This window comes from Sinocyclocheilus rhinocerous, unplaced genomic scaffold, assembly GCF_001515625.1.
Source record: "Sinocyclocheilus rhinocerous isolate Xijiao unplaced genomic scaffold, SAMN03320098_v1.1 scaffold449, whole genome shotgun sequence".
In the NCBI taxonomy this organism is placed as follows: Eukaryota; Metazoa; Chordata; class Actinopteri; order Cypriniformes; family Cyprinidae; genus Sinocyclocheilus; species Sinocyclocheilus rhinocerous.
This window is the reverse complement of record NW_015652285.1, coordinates 1,282,737-1,303,836: the sequence shown is the minus strand read 5'-3', so window position 1 is coordinate 1,303,836 and position 21,100 is coordinate 1,282,737. Positions and strand designations below refer to the sequence as shown.

General features: G+C 40.1%; 1 protein-coding gene across 1 annotated transcript in view; it reads left to right on the top strand.

Annotated features, from left to right (window-relative positions):
* Window positions 1–21,100, top strand: part of LOC107714355 (titin-like) — a 137,730-nt gene that overhangs the window by 55,704 nt on the left and 60,926 nt on the right. Inside the window, 51 exon segments of the mRNA XM_016520177.1 lie at window positions 296–562; window positions 684–962; window positions 1,055–1,463; window positions 1,541–1,665; window positions 3,174–3,440; window positions 3,537–3,806; window positions 3,882–4,181; window positions 4,293–4,595; window positions 4,681–4,868; window positions 4,982–5,096; window positions 5,184–5,468; window positions 5,560–5,711; window positions 5,795–5,942; window positions 6,033–6,210; window positions 6,310–6,431; window positions 6,513–6,800; window positions 6,892–7,188; window positions 7,269–7,455; window positions 7,545–7,660; window positions 7,742–8,041; window positions 8,315–8,614; window positions 8,711–8,816; window positions 8,932–9,128; window positions 9,240–9,545; window positions 9,662–9,940; window positions 10,048–10,347; window positions 10,441–10,743; window positions 10,864–11,241; window positions 11,334–11,636; window positions 11,720–12,019; window positions 12,452–12,748; window positions 13,419–13,703; window positions 13,806–14,099; window positions 14,246–14,545; window positions 14,660–14,968; window positions 15,184–15,374; window positions 15,482–15,911; window positions 15,992–16,300; window positions 16,412–16,593; window positions 16,690–16,819; window positions 16,954–17,253; window positions 17,459–17,776; window positions 17,860–18,156; window positions 18,241–18,540; window positions 18,658–18,972; window positions 19,060–19,208; window positions 19,308–19,458; window positions 19,583–19,864; window positions 19,961–20,263; window positions 20,398–20,700; window positions 20,812–21,093. Of these exon segments, the coding sequence (XP_016375663.1) occupies window positions 296–562; window positions 684–962; window positions 1,055–1,463; window positions 1,541–1,665; window positions 3,174–3,440; window positions 3,537–3,806; window positions 3,882–4,181; window positions 4,293–4,595; window positions 4,681–4,868; window positions 4,982–5,096; window positions 5,184–5,468; window positions 5,560–5,711; window positions 5,795–5,942; window positions 6,033–6,210; window positions 6,310–6,431; window positions 6,513–6,800; window positions 6,892–7,188; window positions 7,269–7,455; window positions 7,545–7,660; window positions 7,742–8,041; window positions 8,315–8,614; window positions 8,711–8,816; window positions 8,932–9,128; window positions 9,240–9,545; window positions 9,662–9,940; window positions 10,048–10,347; window positions 10,441–10,743; window positions 10,864–11,241; window positions 11,334–11,636; window positions 11,720–12,019; window positions 12,452–12,748; window positions 13,419–13,703; window positions 13,806–14,099; window positions 14,246–14,545; window positions 14,660–14,968; window positions 15,184–15,374; window positions 15,482–15,911; window positions 15,992–16,300; window positions 16,412–16,593; window positions 16,690–16,819; window positions 16,954–17,253; window positions 17,459–17,776; window positions 17,860–18,156; window positions 18,241–18,540; window positions 18,658–18,972; window positions 19,060–19,208; window positions 19,308–19,458; window positions 19,583–19,864; window positions 19,961–20,263; window positions 20,398–20,700; window positions 20,812–21,093 (13,095 nt within the window).

Genomic DNA, 21,100 nt, shown 5'->3' with positions numbered 1-21,100 from the left:
ATTAAAGTCCTACAAGCTCAGGGTTCCCATGGTCATGTAAAACCTAGAAAAGTAAGGAATTTTAAAATTGTGATTTCCAGGCCTGGAAAAGTCATGGAATTTTCTAAAATTAATATATAGATTTCTAGCTATTAAATATTTTGTTTGCTCTTATTGAGTGCAATTTCTTTAAAATTGTTTTCGAAATTCAAGTTTATTGGTCAAAAGGTGTGGGAATCATGATGCACTAAATAATCACACTGATAATTTAATTAGGCATTGATTTACCTAAAATTGAGTCTCTTTATTGCTTTAGAATTGGCAGCTGAGTTCATTGCCAGGCCCCAAAACCAAGAGGCTGTTGAGGGCGAAAAGGCTGAGTTTGTTTGCTCAGTGTCTAAGGAAAATTATGAAGTCAAATGGTTCAAAGGAGACAAAGAACTTACAACTGATGATAAGTATGAAATTGTCAGTGATGGCAAGAGGAGGGCACTCATTGTCAAAAACTGCGAGGTAAAAGATGAGGGTGCATTCACTGCCCACATTGGCTCTGTAAAGGCTTCAGCAGACTTGTTGGTGATTGGTAAGTTTTTTGTTGTTGTTGTTGTTGTTAGTATATATTTCTGTAAAGGTCTTCAAATGTTTCATTCTGAATTGTCATATTAAACTGAACTAAATATGGGTACCATTACTTGTCTCATTAGAAAAACTGAGGATAATCACTCCCATCAAGGATACCCAAGTAAAGGAAGGACAAGAGATTGTTCTTAACTGCGAGGTGAACTCAGAGGGAGCTAAAGCCAAATGGCTGAAGAACAATGAGATGATGTTTGAGAGCAGCAAGTTTGTCATGGTTCAGAGAGACACTGTGTTCTCTCTGAGAATAAAAGCTGCAGAAAAGGCCGATGAAGCCAGCTATACCATTACACTGACTAACCAACGCGGAGAGCAGGCCAAGTGCTCTGCTAATGTCAATGTACTAGGTGTGTTGTTATTATATGTCTGCCTTTTATACCTAGTGTATTTTGTTAGCAGTATATGTACAATGCTAATACACATTTTTTTGCATCCACAGAGGAAGCCCTCAAGATCATTGTGCCACTAGAGGACTGTGAAATAGAGGAAAAGAAGACCATAACTTTCACTTGCAAAGTGAACAGACCAAATGTGACAGTCCAGTGGATGAAGGCCGGTCAAGAGATTACTTTCAGCAAACGTATTCTGTATCGTGTGGACAAGGACAAGCACACTCTGACCATTAAGGACTGCAGTCTTGCAGACGAGGGTGAATACAGTGTAGTTGCTGGTGCTGATAAGTCCACAGCAGAACTGATCATCAGTGAGGCACCCGCTGACTTCACCGCTCAACTCAGAGACCAAACCATCACTGAGTTTGAGGATGCTGAGTTCACTTGCAAATTGTCTAAGGAAAAAGCCCACGTTAAATGGTACAGGAACGGACGTGAAATCAGAGAAGGACCAAGGTGAGTTCTGAACCATGAAAGAAAGTACTCTGTAATAATGTGAAAATGTTTGCTAATGAACATGATCTTTTTTTCAGATATCATATGGAAAAAGATGAAAAAGAATGCAAGCTTGTAATCAAAGAGTGCAGACCAGATGATGAATGTGAATATGCCTGTGGAGTGGAAGACAAAAGGACAAGGGCACGTCTCTTTGTTGAAGGTATTTTTCACAGCATCTTACTGGTATTTACAGTGGATGTAGAAAAGAATCACCCCCCTTTAAATTAATCACATTTTGTTGCTTTGCAAATGCGATCCACAAATAAATCTTAGAGTTTCACAAACGTATTGAATTCACAAATAAATAAAATGAGATTTGCAAATAAAAAACATATTCACAAGTATGTTTTTATGTCACAAACAACAACTTTGCCTGGCATTCATTTGTGAATTGCGTCCTGTGCATTTGTAGATTGCTACACGAATTTGTGGATTTTTAAACATTTCTAGCATCAAGACAAATCTACAAATGCATCAACTCCACCCACCGTCTACTCAAGCCAATCAGATAACAGCCACAGTTCGCTGACCAATCGTATGCACGTTCTCGCTATACCCAGTCACATTTTGCTTTACAATCAGGGCGGGAGCGGATTCATTTTGCACCCCTGTAAGGAACTGCATTATAGACACTTCGTTCAAATTGAGCTGAACTTAAGTGCTGTTTGTGTGGTTAAAAAACTGTTTCCAAAAGACTGTTGGAGTGTAAGGCTTCTTTATATTTCCATCAGGATCAGTGAATGAGGATAAACTCAGGATTATACACAACTTATAATCATTCACAGATCCCGAGCATCATCAGTAACACCCTCGCGATGCGCCCATAGCAAATAGAAATCATTATAATCAGCAATACTGTCTACACTGGACGAGGCATGACACGATAAAAGACAAATGATTCATGCATTTTCTTTGATGCGTACAGTTGCAGTTGTTACAGCTGTTGCAGCGCAGCGCGACAGCGAACGGGGTAGACACAGCGTAAGACATGGCACAATGGCTTATTTGGCCTTTTAAAGCACAATCGCGGTGACAAATATAGGGCATAATAACACATATAATAACAACTATCATCTGGGTACCAGCCTCAGCATCACTCTACCGTGTACTGGGGATTTGTGAGTGAACGATGTAAATAAAAACCATGCATTTACTTTGGATGCTGTTAAGTAATTTTTACAATCAAAACTAGTAAGTCTGATTTAAAGTGCTGTTTCTCTGGCATTTTCAAAGGCATGTAAAATATAATACTGTGCCTAGGCTTGATACACAGTCTAATGGTCTAACAAATTCAAATTTTAAACATCTTTTACTGTAACAATTTTTATGGTCCTTATATTTCCTATTTGAGCAAATGCAGATGAATGAGACCGCACTGAACAAATGCACAAATGCATGCAGCGATCTACAAACACACAGGATGTGATTCACAAATGAATGCCAGGCAAAGTTGTGTATGTGACATAAAAAAGATATTTGTGAATATGTTTTTTTATTTGCAAATCTCATTTTATTTATTTGTGAATTTAATTCATATTTGTGAAACTCTAAAATTTATTTGAGGATCATAATCTATTTATTTGGAATTATGCAACAATTCTTATCTCCATATTATATAGCCAGATGATTTGATTTGCTAATGCCATCTTTCTTTTCTTTCTTCAACAGAGATTCCAGTAGAAATTGTCAGGCCACCCACAGATGTATTTGAGCCTCCAGCATCAGATATTGTGTTTGAGGCTGAACTAAATAAGGACAGAGTTGAGATCAAATGGATGAGGAACAACATGATCATTGTCCAGGGTGACAAATACCAGATGATCAGTGAGGGCAAAGTTCATAGACTGCAGGTGTGTGAGATCAGACCCCGTGATCAGGGAGAATACAGGATTGTTGCCAAGGAAAAGGATGCCAGAGCCAAGCTTGAGCTTGCAGGTATGATACAGTGAGAGTTAATGATTTTAATGCGGTTTAGGTTTTGATATACTGTAAAGGGATATATTTGTTAATGTTTTATACCTTTCTTTACAGCTATTCCAAAGATCAAGACTACAGATCAGAACCTTGTAACAGATGCTGGAAAGCCTTTCGTCATGACGGTTCCCTATGATGCTTATCCTCGTGCTGAGGCAGAATGGTTTTACAATGACATCAGCCTTCCTGGGCAAAACATTGACACATCCAATGAACGGACAGAGTACAGGCTGAAGGACCCTAAGAAGTCAGACCAGGGTCGTTACAAGATTGTCATCAAGAACAAACATGGAACAGGAGAGGCTTTCATTAATCTTGATGTCATTGGTAAGCAGGAAATCAAACTAGATGATTTACAGACAATTTAACTGTTCTAGATGTCTGATAAAAGTGTTGTTGTAGATGTTCCGGGACCTGTAAAGAACCTGCATGTTGTTGACACTGCTGATGGTGAGGTCAGCCTTGCTTGGGAGGAACCAGAAAGTGATGGTGGAAGCAAGATCTTGGCTTATGTGGTTGAGAGACGAGATGTCAAACGCAAGACCTGGACAATGGCCACAGACCGTGCGGACATTCCAGAGTACTGTGTTGGTGGATTGCAGAGGGACAACAAGTATTTCTTCCGTGTATGTGCTCGCAATAGAGTTGGAAATGGCGAGCTTGTTACTACTGATGAGGCAGTTCAAGCCAAAAACAAATTTGGTGAGCTATGCTTCAGTTTATTTCTTGATTTTCTGGTAGGAGGTGAGAATGTATCAACTAATTTTACATGGTCTTAAAAATATTTTTAAATTATTTTTCTGCTTCTAACAGATGTGCCTGACGCACCTCAGAAGGTTATGGTTGGAGTTGTCAATAGGTTTGGTGCCACAGTTTCCTGGGAACCACCACTTTTTGATGGAGGATCTGAGATCACATCTTATATCATTGAACTACGTGACAGAACGTCTGTGAAATGGGAGCCTGCTATGGTGGTCAAAGCTGAGGATCACACAGCCACACTCAATGATGTTGTCGAAAACAAAGAGTACATCTTTAGGGTCAGAGCTGAGAACAAAGCTGGAATTGGCCAGCCAAGCGCTGCTACAGATCCAGTGAAGATCATGGATCCCATTGGTTAGTAGGGTTTATATTTTGCTCGCTATGTCTTGAGTTGTTGCAAAAGTCATTGTCAAACATTAAATTTTGTCTCCTATTACAGAGAGGCCAAGTCCACCTCTGAACTTCAGCTATACAAATCAGACCAAAGACTCAGTTCAGCTGTCATGGGAGACACCAATTAGCAATGGAGGCAGTATGATTACGGGCTACATCATTGAGAAGTGTGAAGATGGTACTGACAAGTGGTGGAGATGTAACGCTAGGCTTTGCCCTGACCTTTACTACAGGGTATGTCATGTTGATTAATTTTGTGTTTTGGATTTAACAAAATGTATTATCATATGAAAAGATCATCTTTTTTTATAATGTGTTTATTCATGTATCCTACATCCTACATTAAGGTTTCTGGACTGAAGTTTGGTCAGAAGTATCACTACAGAGTATGTGCAGAAAATGCTGCTGGCGTTTCTGATCCAGCTGATGCAATTGGGCCACTTTTGGCCGATGATCCTCACGGTAAGCCATTTTAAATTTCCCTTAAAGACAGGTAAATATATGAACACACATCATTTTAAATGTGTACATTTTCTTTTCCACCTTTAGTGGGTCCCACAATGGACCTCAGTGGATTTAAAAATGGTCTGGAGGTCATTGTTCCCAATGCTCTTGTCATCCGAGTTCCCATTACGGGATATCCTGTCCCCAAACCCAAGTGGACATTTGGTGACAAAGAGTTCACTGCAGGTGACCGTGTTTCCATGGTTACGAGGCCTACATACACCGAACTGGTTGTTGCTCCAAGTGTGCGTCCAGACAAAGGAACATACACATTACAACTGGAGAATGATGTGACAACTGTCTCTGGAGAGATTGAAGTCAATGTTATTGGTATGCACATTTTCTTTCTACTATATTCTCCTACGACGTTGTTGTTTTTGTGCAGCAATTAATGTACATTCCCATTTTTTGCACCTTTCAGCATGTCCAAGTGCACCCAAAGACTTCAAAGTTGCAGAGGTGACCAGACATCATGTGCATCTAATGTGGGAAGCACCAGAGCATGATGGAGGCAGCCCTGTAAGTGGGTACAATATTGAGAAAAGAGAGGTTTCCCGCAAGACCTGGGTCAAGGTGAGCTGTTTTTAACAGTTACTTGTTTACAGTATTTGTACACTCAGTGAAACATTTAGGTTCTAACAACATCTGCTCTTCAGGTGATGTCAGGCGTACAGGACCTCGAGTACACCGTCACAGATGTCATTGAGGGCAAGGAGTACTTGTTCAGTGTTATTGCTTGCAACAAATGTGGACCAGGAGAGCCAGCATACATTGATGAACCCGTGAATGTGTCCTCCCCAGCCAGTAAGTCTTAAAAAGTGTTACATTCTTTTAGTTTGAGGGGTATGAAATAAAGAACAATTTGACAGTGAATGAAACTTGTTTGAAATACAGCTGTCCCTGACCCTCCTGAGAACCTGAAATGGAGAGACAAATCAGCGAAGAACATCTTCCTGCTCTGGGAACCTCCCAGATATGATGGTGGTGCTGCTATCAAGGGCTACATTGTTGATAAATGCCAGCGTGGCACTGACAAATGGGAAGCCTGTGGAGATCCCATACCTGAGCTTAAGTGAGTGGTGATTCTTCATGAGCATCCCTGTAATGGCACATAGTGTGTTTAATAATTATTCATATGTGTCTGTAACCTTTATCATTATACGTATCCCAGGTTCCAGGTGACTGGTCTTATTGAAGGTCAGTGGTATGCCTATCGTGTGAGAGCAGTGAACAGACTTGGAGCCAGCCGACCATGCAAGGCTACAGATGAGATCCTGGCTGTAGATCCTAAAGGTTAGTGATCTAGGTCCATCAATGTAATAGTTAAATAATAGTTAGAATTCACTATATATTAACATTTACATTATATTACAGAGCCACCAGAAATCCAGCTGGATGTGAAGCTTCTAGCAGGCTTAACTGCTAGGGCTGGCTCTAAGATTGACTTGCCAGCTGATGTGCTTGGCAAGCCGGAGCCAAGAGTAAAATGGACAAAGGCTGACCTTGTCCTGAAACCAGATGATAGGATTACTATCGACACAAAACCTGGCCATTCCACACTTTCCATTGCAAACACAACCAGATCTGACACGGCCACCTATATCATTGAGGCAGTCAACACTAGTGGCCGTGCCACTGCAACTGTTGACGTCAACATTCTTGGTATGGTGTTATCTGTCATTTCAGCATAATCAAATTAAGAAATCAGTGGTAATTGTAAATATTAATGTCTTGTCATTATGTTGAAAAACAGACAAACCTGGCCCTCCGGCTGCTTTTGATATCTCTGAAATCACCAATGAATCCTGCTGTCTGGCCTGGAATGCTCCCAGAGATGATGGTGGCTCCCCAGTAACCAATTACATTGTAGAGATGAGACCCACAGATAAAGAAGAGTGGCAGAAACTGTCTGCTACAATCAAACAAACTGCTTTCAAAGCCTCCAAACTGGTTCCTATGAAAGAGTATATCTTTAGAGTGTCTGCTGAGAACCAGTATGGCATTGGGACTCCTGCAGAGCATGTGCCTATTGTTGCAAAGTATTCATTTGGTAAGCGTACAACACACTATATTATTTATTTATTTATTACCTAACATTTACAAAATTAAGTATCTTTCTCTGTCACTCAGATACCCCTGGGTCACCAACCAGGGTTCAGCCTTCTGATATCACAAAGGATGCTGTAACTCTGACTTGGTTTGAGCCTGATGAAGACGGTGGAAGCCCCATCACTGGTTACTGGGTTGAGAGGTTTGATCCTGAGACTGACAAATGGATCAGGTGTAACAAGCTGCCAGCTAAGGACACATCGTACAGGTAGGGTAATCATTTTCATTGTGTCTGTATTTAAATGGTAAAGGAAGTGCAAAACTCTAGAAAGTCTCTAATTAATGTTACCTTTTCAGGGTGAAAGGTTTGCCAACAAAGAAGAAGTACAGGTTCCGTGTTTTGGCTGAGAATCTTGCAGGACCAGGAAAGCCAAGTGCTGAGACTGACCCAGTTTTGATTAAAGATCCAATTGGTATGTTATGGATTTATTTTTCAATGTTGATGCAATTAAATAATTAACATTTGAAATAATGAATCTCAAATGTTATTTTAGATCCTCCTTGGGCTCCTGGGAAACCATTCATCAAAGACATTGCCAAGACTTCAGCACACCTGCAGTGGACCAGACCTGAGCATGATGGCGGCGCTAAGATTGAGTCCTACATAATTGAGCTTCAAAAGAGTGGAACTGAGGAATGGGTTCGTGTAGCTGAGGATGTGCCAACAACAGAGCATTTATTGAAGGGTCTGATGGAGAAGCAGGAGTATTCTTTTAGAGTCAAGGCTGTCAATGTTGCTGGAGAGAGTGAACCCAGTGATCCAAGTGACCCTGTTGTCTGCAAAGAGAGACTTTGTGAGTGTTTACAGAAGATTCGAAAAGTGATTCGTTTAATAATTATGGTCATTATAGTCAACTATTATATATATCAAGATCATATCATCAAGAATATATCTAGATATCAGTATCTAGAAGTCAAAAAGCAAGACATTTATTTGTATGTGTACGATGACTTAACCAGAATGTTATCATAATATCAAACCTCAATTTTCAATACATTTATTTTTGTATTCAACCTGCAATGATCTGTAAACAATAATATTATTTTTGTTATTCTCATTCCAACAGATCCTCCAAATGCCCCACGCTGGCTTGAGGTGGTTAACATTACTAAAATCAACTGTGACCTGAAATGGACTGAACCAGATAGTGATGGTGGCTCTCCGATCACCAACTATGTTGTTGAGAAGAGGGACGTCAGACGCAGGGCCTGGCAGCCTGTGGATACCACAGTGAAAGATGCCAAGTATACTGTCACTCCGCTGAATGAAGGCTCTCTTTATGTGTTCCGTGTTGCTGCTGAGAATGCAGTTGGTGTAAGCGAGTTTTGTGAACTAGAGGACTCTGTTTTGGCCAAGGATACTTTCAGTAAGTTGAACAACATTTTATCTGTAGCTATTTTATATATTTATGTATGTGTGTGTGTTAGTTTTCATTAAAATTAGTCATTCTTGTCTTTTCTAGCAAACCCTGGACCACCCTACGCTTTGACTGTTGTTGAGGTGTCCAAGAGACATGTTGACCTGAAATGGGAACCACCCAGCAGTGATGGTGGAAGACCCATAACCAAGTATGAACATTAAGTATAAAACACTGGTTTTGTAAAATTCAAACAAAATGATGTGTTTTGCATGTGGTGTTCCAAGGCAGAAAGAGAAAAGTCTTATGAACCATTCTTTTCATAGGTATGTTATTGAGAAGAAAGAGAAGGTAGGCACACGCTGGGTAAAGTCTGGAAAGACATCTGGCCCTGAATGCAAGTACAGGGTGACTGATGTTGATGAAGGCTCTGAGGTACAGTTCCAGGTCCGTGCTGAGAATGAAGCTGGAGTTGGCCACCCAAGTGAACCTACTGTTATCATGACCATTGAGGATCCCATAAGTATGTTAACTTTATGCATAATTGCATAGCATTCGACACATACAGGTCTAATGCTAGTAATAGAAGATTATGTACACACCATAATCGTCATTGATTAATGTGGATTTTTAGGTCCACCTTCTCCTCCACTTGAAGTCAAGATTGTTGATGCCAGCAGAGAGCACATCAACATTACATGGAAAGCTCCAGAAAAGAATGGCGGAAGTCCAGTCACAGGCTACCATGTTGAGCTGTCGGAAGCTGGAACTGAGAAGTGGATGAGGATTAATGCTCGTCCTGTCAAAGAGCTCAGGTTTAAGGCTGAGGAAGGCATCATTCCTGCGAAAAAATATGTTCTGAGAGTTCGTGCTATCAATGCGATTGGAGTCAGTGATCCCTCTGAAATTTCAGATGGTGTCTTTGCTAAAGACCCTGACTGTAAGGACTATTCAGTTATTCATTGTGAATGAGTGTATATAAGTGTGTGTGTGTATATATATATTTTTTTTATTGTTCTGGCACTGGTATTTAATACATCTTTCAATATTTTAAAGGTGCACCAACCATGGATCTCAAGACCCAAGACATTGTAATTGTTGAGGGTGAGAAGATGGATGTAAAAATCCCATACAGAGCAATACCAAAACCATCAATGGTCTGGAAAAAGGGTGACACTGAATTAAAGACTGAAGACAGACTGACGTTGACATGTGAACTCAATCGCGTTCACCTGGAGCTTCTCAAGTGTAAACACGAAGATGCTGGCGAGTACACTGTTACTCTTGAGAACAGTCTGGGTTCAGTAACTGGCACAATCACCGTAAAAGTGATCGGTAAGAAACTATTTAGTTATACAAACTGTCTTAACTGATTCCACTTGTCACACTTATAAAGCCTACTGCTCAAAAATACCTCAATGCCTCATATTTTCCATTAAAAGGCCTGCCTGGACAATGTAAGGACATCTCTTCCAGTGAGGTCACCAAGGACTCTTGCAAGATCTCTTGGGAGCCTCCAGAAAGTGATGGTGGTAGCCCGATCTTGCACTATGTTCTAGAGCGTAGGGAAGCTCAGAAGAAGACATTTTTACCTGTGATGTCTAGAGACAGTGTTTTAAGTTTTGTGGTCAAAGATCTTATGCTCAATGGTGAATATTACTTCAGAGTGAAGGCTGTCAACAAGATTGGTAGTGGCGAGTTTCTTGAACTCCGTAATCCTGTCATAACAGAAGAACAAAAACGTAAGTTTAATTAATTTTTTTAATTAATATTAATTATATTTTATGTACATTCTTATTATCTATTATTTTTATTATTATCATTATTAATTATAGAACGCCCAGACCCACCAATTGAGGTTGAAGGACACAATCCCACCTCAAATTCGATCACTGTTACTTGGATGGCTCCACCATATGATGGTGGATGCCCAATCACAGGGTACATTCTTGAGAAGATTGAAAAAGATGGTGACAGATTTGAAAGATGCATTCCAAATCTGGTACCTGGTTTCTCCTACACTGTTACTGGCTTGACGGAAGGAAAGGAATACCAGTTCCGTGTCCGTGCAGAGAACATTGCAGGAGCAAGTGACCCATCTCGCAGTACACCATTGATTAAGGCTGCTGATCCTGTTGGTATGTTAAAAAACAAAATCTATTACAGTTTCGTTTCGAATATGTGAACTTTTCTAACTCTTCAGTGTGTCAAGTAAAACATTACATATAACAGTTTTGTTTTTGTTTGTTTTTTTTCAGAACCACCAAAGGTATCACTCCATGCCCGTATTGCATCTGGCCTCAGTATCAAAAAGGGCGAGGAGATTAGATTGGATACTTACATATCTGGATCTCCCTACCCAACTGTTACATGGCTTAGAAATGATGAGAATGTGAGGCAGCCACCAGCTAAGAAAAAAACAGAAATTGTGAAAAAGAAGAAAAAGTCTGTTCAGCCTGAACCCGAAGAAGAATTCCATCCACCACTTTTAGATCGCCTGTCATTCGACCAGAGCAAAAGGAGTGAAACTGCGCTGATGGTGCGTGATGCCATCAGAACTGACCATGGAATTTTCACTATCAGAGTTGAGAATCCCCATGGTTTTGCAACAGCGTCGTGTGAAGTCAATGTTCTTGGCGAGTTACTTTTGGAACTACAATGATTATCTTCTTAAGAATTTATTTAATGAAAAAAATGTATTAACATTTCTGCTTGTTGTAACTTACAGATAAGCCTGGCCCCCCTGTTAACTTTGGATTTGATGAGATCAGGAACACCTCTGTTGTTTGCATGTGGGATGCACCTCTTGATGATGGTGGCAGTGAGATCATCAACTACATACTGGAAAAGAAAGACAACACTACTGATGAGATTGGTTGGGTAACTGTGACCTCGACCCACAAGGGATACAATTACCCTGTAACCAAGCTTATTGAAGGAAAGGAGTACATCTTCAGAGTCACAGCCGAAAACAAGTTTGGCTGTGGACATCCATGCTACTCTGAACCACTTATTGCGAAGAATCAGTTTGGTAAATTATATTTTAGTTATACTTTGAACAGTAGTTGTCTTATATTATGGCTTATTTGAAATTATTTGAATATTGTTTTTCAGAACCACCTGATGCTCCCAACATACCTAGAATTGGAGAGGTCACCTCCAGCACAGCTGCTCTCAGCTGGCATGAGCCAAAGGACAATGGTAGCCCTATCTTGGGCTATTGGGTTGAGAGACGTGAAGTCAACAGCAAATATTGGACCAGAGTGAACAACAATCTTCTTAATGCATTGTCGGTTAAGGTTGAGGGTCTTATGGAAGGCCTTGTTTACATATTCAGGGTCTGTGCTGAAAATCTTGCTGGCCCGGGAGAATTCAGTCCACCAACTGACCCTCAGACTGCAATGGATGCAATCTGTAAGTGTGAAAAATGAAAATGTAACATTAAAAATATGGAAATATGGCTATCAATTGGTATAAATATTTAATTGTGATTGGTTTCATAGTTTCTTTTTTTTATCAGTATAAAATTCATGGTAACACTTTAGGGACAAATTCTCACTATTAACTAATTGCTTATTATCATGCATATTACTAGCATATTGGCTGTTTATTAGTACCTATAAAGCACATACTAATGCCTTATTCTGCATGACCATATTTTAGATCCCTTAATCCTACCCCATACCTAAACCTAACATCTACCTTACTAATTATTAATAAACAGCAAATTAGGAGTTTATTGAGGCAAAGGGTGTATTTAATAGTTAGTTAATAGTGAGAAATGATCACCACACTAAAGTGCTACCAAACTCATGATTTATACTAAATGTAACAATATTTTTGCAGTACCACCTGGCCCTCCTGCACCAAAAATTGTTGATGTCACAAATACAACTATCGATATCAGTTGGGTACCTCCATTGTACAATGGTGGTGGAGAAATCCTTGGATATCATGTTGAGCGCTGTCTGGTTGGAGAGAAAGAGTGGGTCCGCTGCACTGAGTTTAGATGCAAAGACCGCAAATACACTGTGACTGGACTGACTGAGGGAGCAGATTATTACCTTCGTGTGTACGCTGTAAATGAAGCAGGTCATGGTGCCCCAGGCATGACTGAACCTGTTCAGGCCAAAGAACCTGAAGGTATGTAGAAAAACTTGTGGCACTTTCTACTTTCTACAAACAGTGAGTGCAACGGAGGACCTAAAGCTCTTAATTTGATTTTTTTTCAAACAATGAGTCTCGATTTAGATATCTCTCAGCATTGCTTTGCAATTATTAGAGAAATTCTAATCCAATTTTAAATCTGTACTGAATTAACAGAGGCCCCAGGGGTTGAGTTTGATGTCTCTGTAAGGAATGGAGTCATCATTAGAGCTGGAGAAACGTTGCGTCTCCCTGCTGTTGTTACTGGTCGCCCTGTACCAGAAGTTAAGTGGACAAAAGATGATGCAGAGCCAGACAAGGAACACACAGTTATTGAGACAGAAGGAAAAAACAGCAGTTTAACCATCAAAAAAGCTTCGGCATGTCCAGTGACTGGACTGACTGAGGGAGCTGACTATTACCTTCGTGTATACGCTGTAAATGAAGCAGGTCATGGAGCACCAGGCATGACTGAACCTGTTCAGGCCAAAGAGCCAGAAGGTATGTTAAAAAACTTGTTGCACTTTCTCCTTTCTACAAACAGTGAGTGCAACAGAGGACCTAACACTCTTTAAACAATGAGCCCCGATTTAGATATGTCTCAGCATTGCTTTGCGCCTATTAGATAAATTATGATCAAATTTTAAATCTGTACTTGAATTTACAGAGGCCCCAGGGGTTGAGTTTGATGTCACTGTAAAGAATGGAGTCATCATTAGAGCTGGAGAAACATTGCGTCTCCCTGCTGTTGTTACTGGTCGCCCTGTACCAGAAGTTAAGTGGACAAAAGATGATGCAGAGCCAGACAAGGAACACACAGTTATTGAGACAGAAGGAAAAAACAGCAGTTTAACCATCAAAAATGCTTTGAGAACTGACCATGGCATATACCAGATCACAGGTACCAACCCCAGCGGAACAAAGTCTGCCTCCGTTAAGGTGGACGTGATGGGTAAGTTAAATTATTTTCTTTAAAAAATTGTTTGCTTTTAAAACCTGAAATGTAACCTCTGATTGGGATGTTTTCGTGTTCTATTTTTTTTTTGTACAAAAGATGTTCCCGGACCAGTGGTTGACCTTAAGACAGTTCATGTGACCAAGAAGATGATTTCACTCACCTGGTCAGATCCTCTGGATAATGGTGGAAGTGACATCATGGGCTATGTTGTTGAAAGAAAAGATGCCAAAATGCACATTTACAGACAACCCTTAGAAGTTGCTGCTTGCAAATGTGACATTGTTGGTCTTCTTGATGGAGAAGAATATATGTTCCGTGTAGTTGCAAGGAACAAGTATGGCCTTGGTGCTCCTGTTGACCTTGGACCTGTTTTAGCAGTGGATCCCAAAGGTAAATAAAACAGAATAATAAATTCATGAGAAAAAATTATTTTATCTCATTATTGAAAATACATTTAAATTATGTTCATTTTATAATTTGTATTACTTGTTTTCATACAAATGCAATAAACAATGTTGACTTTATTGAAATTTTAGGAGTTCCATCTGCCCCAGAGAAATTGCACTATACGGAAAGGACCAAGAACACTATTACTTTGACTTGGGAACCTCCCCGTAGCGATGGTGGTTCTCCAATCAGAGGCTACTATGTTGAAAAGGTGAGACAAGACAGCAACGAATTTGATGTTGCCAATCGGCAACTCTGCAAAGACCTCACCATCACTCTGGAAAGTCTCTCTGAGAACATGATGTATGACTTCAGAGTCAAAGCTGTCAATGAGGTTGGAGATGGAGAACCATCCAAACCAATCAGTGTCAATATTCAGGATGATGAACGTATGTATCACTCCCTATAATGTAAATCATTGACAACTTTTGAACACATTTAGTTTAAGTTTTTTATCAAATTCATACCTTAATCTTTTCATTTATATTTTTCCTCTATTTTAGATTCACCAACTGTTACGTGGTTGAAATTCTTTAAGAGTGATGCCATTATTGTCAAGAAGGGAGCAGCTATTGAAATTCCTGCTGAAATTCTTGGCCTACCCTTGCCTACCTTTGAGTGGACAAAGAATGGAGTAGTTATTGACCAACCTACTGAGACAATGACATTGGAATCAGAGGAGATTAACAGGCAAACTATCAATACCAAAATTGGTATTCCTGAAACTGTAAGACAAGATACAGGCATTTACAAGTTAACTGCCACAAATACCCGTGGAGTAGGTCAACGGACAATACGAGTGGATATCTTGGGTAAGACTTTAAATCATGTTCAGTGTTTGATTTTACTTAAGCTTATAGAATTTTCACCAAATGGGAAGTAGTATTGGTTGTTACAAGTTACATGGTGCTTTTCCTGTAATTAAGTTATGTAGGATGCAACTCTTTATTTTCAGCAATTCTGTTACAAGATTACTTTAATGATGCATTGAGGGGATGTCATAACTGTGGTAGTGTTGTTTCCCTAGATCGCCCATTGGCACCAAGAAACATTGTGGTGTCTGACATCAAAGCTGAGTCTTGCTACCTAACCTGGGATGCTCCAGAGGACAATGGTGGAAGTGACCTCACTAACTACATCATTGAGAAGAGAGATGCCAGCAAAAAGAAGTCTGACTGGGAACAGTTGACATGCTGCATCATAGACAGACGTTATGGGGTTAATATATATTATTAATACATATTACTATGAGACAGTCCTTTTTAGAATTAGACTGTGATATGTGCTTTTAAATGCTCTAAATGTGATTTAATCCCCTTCTGAAGGTGTACAAGTTGGAGGCCTATGGTACCTACCAGTTTCAGATCAAAGCTGAGAACAAGTACGGGGTCAGTGATGGTTGTGAATCAGAAAAGGTTGTACTCAAAGATCCATTTGGTCTTCCTGGGCCTCCCCAGAGACCAAGGATTATTGGTCACACTTGCTTATCCATGTTGGTCACTTGGGAGCCTCCAAAAGACAATGGTGGCTCAACCATTCAAGGCTACTGGCTTGAAAAGAGAGAGAGAGGAGCTGTGTACTGGAGTCGTGTTAACAGGGCTCCAGTAACAAAACCAGCAGTCAAGGGCCTGGAATACAATGTGCTCCACCTTATTGAGGGTGCCGAGTACCAGTTCCGTGTAATGGCTCAGAATGCAGCTGGCGTTGGACCTCCAAGTGAAGCAACAGAGTGTGTGTTTGCACTTGATCCAAGAAGTAAGTAATATTTCTTTGACAGGTTTATGAATTCCAGTTTCTAATGAATAAAACTTTACATTCTTAAATGTTACTTGTAGACCCACCAGGTCAACCACCAGCACCTGAAGTATCAGACAAAACCACAAGCAGCGTGAGTCTTTCCTGGACCTCACCAGAAAAAGATGGAGGAAGTCCAATAAAGGGTTACATTGTTGAAGTTCAGGATGAAGGTTCACATGAGTGGAAAAGGATCAATACACCGGATAAGCTGATCCTAACCAATTCATACACTGTGTCAGGGCTTAAAGAGAATAAAAAATGCAGGTTCAGGATTGTTGCTGTCAATGCTGCTGGTGAATCTGAGCCAAGTCCCAGAACTGCCGATACCATTGTACAAGATATTCTGGGTAAGCCTTACATTTGTGCAGATGTGTTGCAATAATATAGAGTAATAGTTAATACATACATGTAGAAAGTTATATATGATTAAAGATATGTGTAACTCGACTTGTTCACAGAGGAACCTGTCATTACCATGGAGGTCACAGCTCATGAGCTTCTGAATTGTCATGCTGGAACAACCATCAAGATTCCAGCCACCATCTCTGGCAAACCTATTCCGAATGTTACATGGGACTTTGATGGAACTGCCCCAACAGAGAAAAAGAATGAGCGTCATACTTTGCCAGAAGATTCAGAAGTAGGATTATTAATATTTTTTTCAAAACACTCAGTTTGTTAAGTCCAAACAAACATGCATTATTTAAATAATACATTTTACATTTAAACTTTGCAGATATCATCCAGTGATACAACATCAGTAGTGACAATCCCTGAATGTAAATTAAACCACTCTGGGCGATACATCATCACTGCCAGCAACCAGGCTGGCACCAAAATCGTTAAAGTGCGCGTGAATGTACTTGGTAAGCAACATTATATTTAAAATACAAAACATCACAACCTGAAACAGTAGTAGTTTCATTAAAATATAAGTTTAGAAGTATGTATCATATCACATAATATCATATCTCATTATACCATGTCTCTTTTTTTCTAGATTTGCCTGGAGCTCCTACAGATCTCAAAGTCAGTGACATCACACGTGGAACATGTAGACTAAGCTGGAAGCCACCAGACTGTGATGGGGGTGACAGAATCAAGAGCTACTTTGTTGAGAAAAAGACTGTTGAAGGAAAGGCTTGGACAAAGGTCAACCCAGCTTGCGCAACACAGTCCTTAGTTGTGCCAGACCTCATTGAAGGACAAGAATACTTGTTCCGTGTAAGAGCTGAGAATCGCTTTGGCTTAGGACCTCATATCACAACCATTCAGCGGACTAAAGCCAGAGATCCTATTCGTAAGTGTATTTTGTAAACGAGTCTATCATTAACCTGAAGACTGCACCGATCTTTGATTGTACAGATAAGGCGTAATTTGAAACTGCAAAGGGTCTACTTCTATTTGTGCATAGTCATAATAACAACAAAACAATGTGCTTTTGTAAAATAAAAAATGTTTAAATACAGTTTATCCTGACTATTCATAACACTGAATTTTTGCAGATCCTCCTGATCCACCCACAAGAGTCAAAATCGTTGATGTGTCCAAGGGCATTGTGACTCTGACATGGAAGCCACCAAAGAATGATGGTGGTGCACCTGTAACTCACTACAATGTTGAACATCTGTGGTGGGATAGCAGTGGAAACCAGCAAGAGTCCTGGAGACAGTGCAACCGCCGTGATATTGATACCACCACTTTCAAAGTGGAGGATCTCCACCAGGGTGCTGAATACGAATTCCGTGTTAAGGCTGTGAATGAGGTTGGTGCCAGTAGACCATCCTCTACAGCTGGACCAATCATTATTAAGGACCAGAACAGTGCGTACAAAGCAACACACATAAAGGAATTCAGTGAATTTGGGTTGCATGGTGTACAAATTCTTTCTTCCTTTCACTTTTAGGGGCACCTTCCATTGAGCTTCCAGAATTCATGGAGGTTGAACAGGGTGCAGATATTCATATTGTTGCTAAGATTAAGGGCTGTCCATTTCCAACACTTACATGGCAGAAGGCTCCTCCTCACAAAAGTGAAAACAAGGTTGATGTTGAGTATGATGAGCACATTAACAAACTTGTGTCTGATGATAGCTGCACACTGTTGATCCAGCAGGGCAAACGCTCAGATACAGGCCTCTACACTCTTACTGCTAGCAACAGCCTTGGCACCATTTCCAAAGAAATGAGGCTTAATGTTCTAGGTAAATTTCAACAACCAATTTTTCATATGAAGAGATGTAGGTGTTGTTATTAGAAGTAACATAATTCTTTCTTCTTTTAAACAGGGCGTCCTGGGGCTCCATCTGCACCCATTAAATTTGAGGAAATTCATGCTGAACAGATAACACTGTCATGGCTGCCTCCTAAGGATGATGGTGGCTCCAAAATTACAAATTACACTATTGAGAGACGTGTTGCCAACAGGAAGACTTGGATACCTGTCACTAGTGAACCCAAAGAGAGAATATTCACGGTTGACAATCTAATGCCAGGCCATGAGTACATTTTCAGGATTAGGGCTCAAAACAAATATGGTGTTGGTGATCCTCTTGATAGTGAACCTGAAGTAGCCAGAGATGTGTTCAGTAAGTATTCATTCACATATTTAAAGTTTATGTAATTAGAGACATGTTATATGTTTAGATTAGTCCTACATTTATTTCACTTGATAACACTGATGTTATTTTATGTCTATTTTTTAGTGCCACCTGGCCAATGTGACAAGCCAACACTCTCTAGCATCACAATAGACTCCATGACTGTGAACTGGGAAGAGCCAGACTCAGATGGAGGCACTCCAATCACAGGCTACTGGCTTGAGCGTAAAGAAACCACATCTAAACGCTGGAGCAGAGTAACTCGTGATCCAGTCAGGCCCATGCCACTTGGTGTGTCACACAGAGTCACAGGGCTCATTGAGGGATCTCAGTATTTGTTCCGCGTGATTGCAATTAATGCGGCAGGATGTGGACCTCCAAGTGAGCCATCTGATCCAACATTTGCTAGAGCTCCAATAGGTAGGAAAACAATACAGTGTCAGATCCAATGGCATATCGTTTTTTAGTAATAGAGACTCAAACTATGACAAACCTGTTTTCTTGTAGCTCCTCCTTCGCCCCCAACTCCGAAAGTCACGGACTGGACTAAGACCACAGCAGACTTGGAATGGATTCCACCATTGAAGGATGGAGGTTCAAAGATAATGGGCTACCATGTTGAATACAAAGAGGAGGGCACAGAAGCATGGGTTAAGGTTTGTTTAAGATTTATGTATACCCAAATATTTAAATTTTAGCAAAGCATGTTAATGTACTCTTTATACATTACAAATAAAATCTTCCTTCTGTTCCAGGCCAAAGACAAGGAAGTTAGAGGTACTAAATTTGTGGTCACTGGACTGAAAGAGAATGCATTGTATAAGTTTAGAGTTTTGGCATTCAATGCTGCTGGTCTGAGTGAACCAGGCGAAGTTGCTGATGCTCTTGAAATGAAGGACCGGTTAAGTAAGTCTCAGTGATTCAACATTCTGCAAATTAAGTGCTATTTTATTGCTTGTGTGGAGGGAAAAAAAACATAAGGATTTATATGCAATAATAATTTAATGAAAATTTGTTTTTGCCATTTCAGTTTTGCCAGTCCTTGAGCTGGACATTTCAGTAAAGGAGAAGATGGTTATTCATGCAGGAGGTGTTATTCGTATCATCGCTTATGTGTCAGGCCAACCTCCACCTGTGATAACATGGAGCAGAGATGGGTATCCAGTCCCATCAGAAGCTGTTATTGAAACCACCTCAATCAGCTGTTCCATGGTAATTAAAGATTGCACTAGGGCACAACGAGGTGTTTATACAATAACAGCCAAGAATGATGGAGGAGAAGTGAAGAAGTCTGTTATTGTTGACGTTCTTGGTAAGTAAGAATTATCAGACACAAATAATCTATACATTACTGTGAAATAGCTATGTTATAGAAACTACAGTTTCTTTTCTTATTTTGCTACTTCAGACATCCCTGGTCCAGTGGGGGCACCATTTACAGCAGAAAACCTTACAAGTGACTCATGCAAGCTGAACTGGTTTTTCCCTGATGATGATGGTGGATCTGCCATCTCCAACTACATAATTGAGAAACGTGAAGCTGATCGCAAGGCTTGGACATCTTGCTTTTATACAGCAGGCAGACAAAATGCTGTAGTAAATAATCTGGTGCTTAAAAAGGAATATTTCTTCAGAGTCGCAGCTGAAAATGCAATTGGAGTAGGTCCTTTCTGCCAAACAGCATGTGAAATTGTGATTAAAGATCGCATTAGTAAGTATTTTTCTTTATTTTTCTATTTTTTCTGGTTTTAAAATAGCTTGAAACTATATGACCAATTAATGCAACTGTACAATAAAATTCCGCATTGATGGTAGCTAATCATCATTTGACCTTTTTTTGACTAGATGTTCCAGACCGTCCAGAAGATCTTGAGGTGACTGCCATCACCAAAGACTATATCAGTGTGACTTGGAAGCCACCTAAGTATGATGGAGGGTCTGAGGTGTTATCCTACATTCTTGAGGCTCGCACGATTGGCAAAGACAAGTTTGTCAGACTGACCAAAGAGAAACTTATGGATAGGAAATACACTTATGATGGTCTTCGTGAAGGCGACACCTATGAATTCCGTGTCAGTGCAGTGAATGAAGTTGGTCCAGGCAAACCATCCTTCTCCACTAAGCCAATTACATGTAAAGACGAACTTGGTGAGTTTTTTTTTTTTTAGCTCTTCAATTGTTCTTCATTTGGTACACCACATTACACTAGCTATTATCTAAGTGTTCATGATGTGATATTTTTTCTTTTTCCCATTTTAGAGCCCCCTACAATTGAGCTGGACTTCCGTGATAAGGTTGTTGTTCGTGTTGGTGAAAGCTTTGCACTACAGGGGCGGTATACTGGAAAACCAGCCCCAACTGTCACCTGGTCAAGAGATGACAAAGAACTAAAAGCAGATGACCACATCAAGTTCAAAAATACTACTACCACTATGTGCCTGGGTATTATTAAAGCTCAGCGTGGACACAGTGGCAAATACTGTGTAACAGTTGAAAACTGTACTGGTGCTCGTAAAGGCATTTGTAATGTCACAATTGCAGGTAAGTC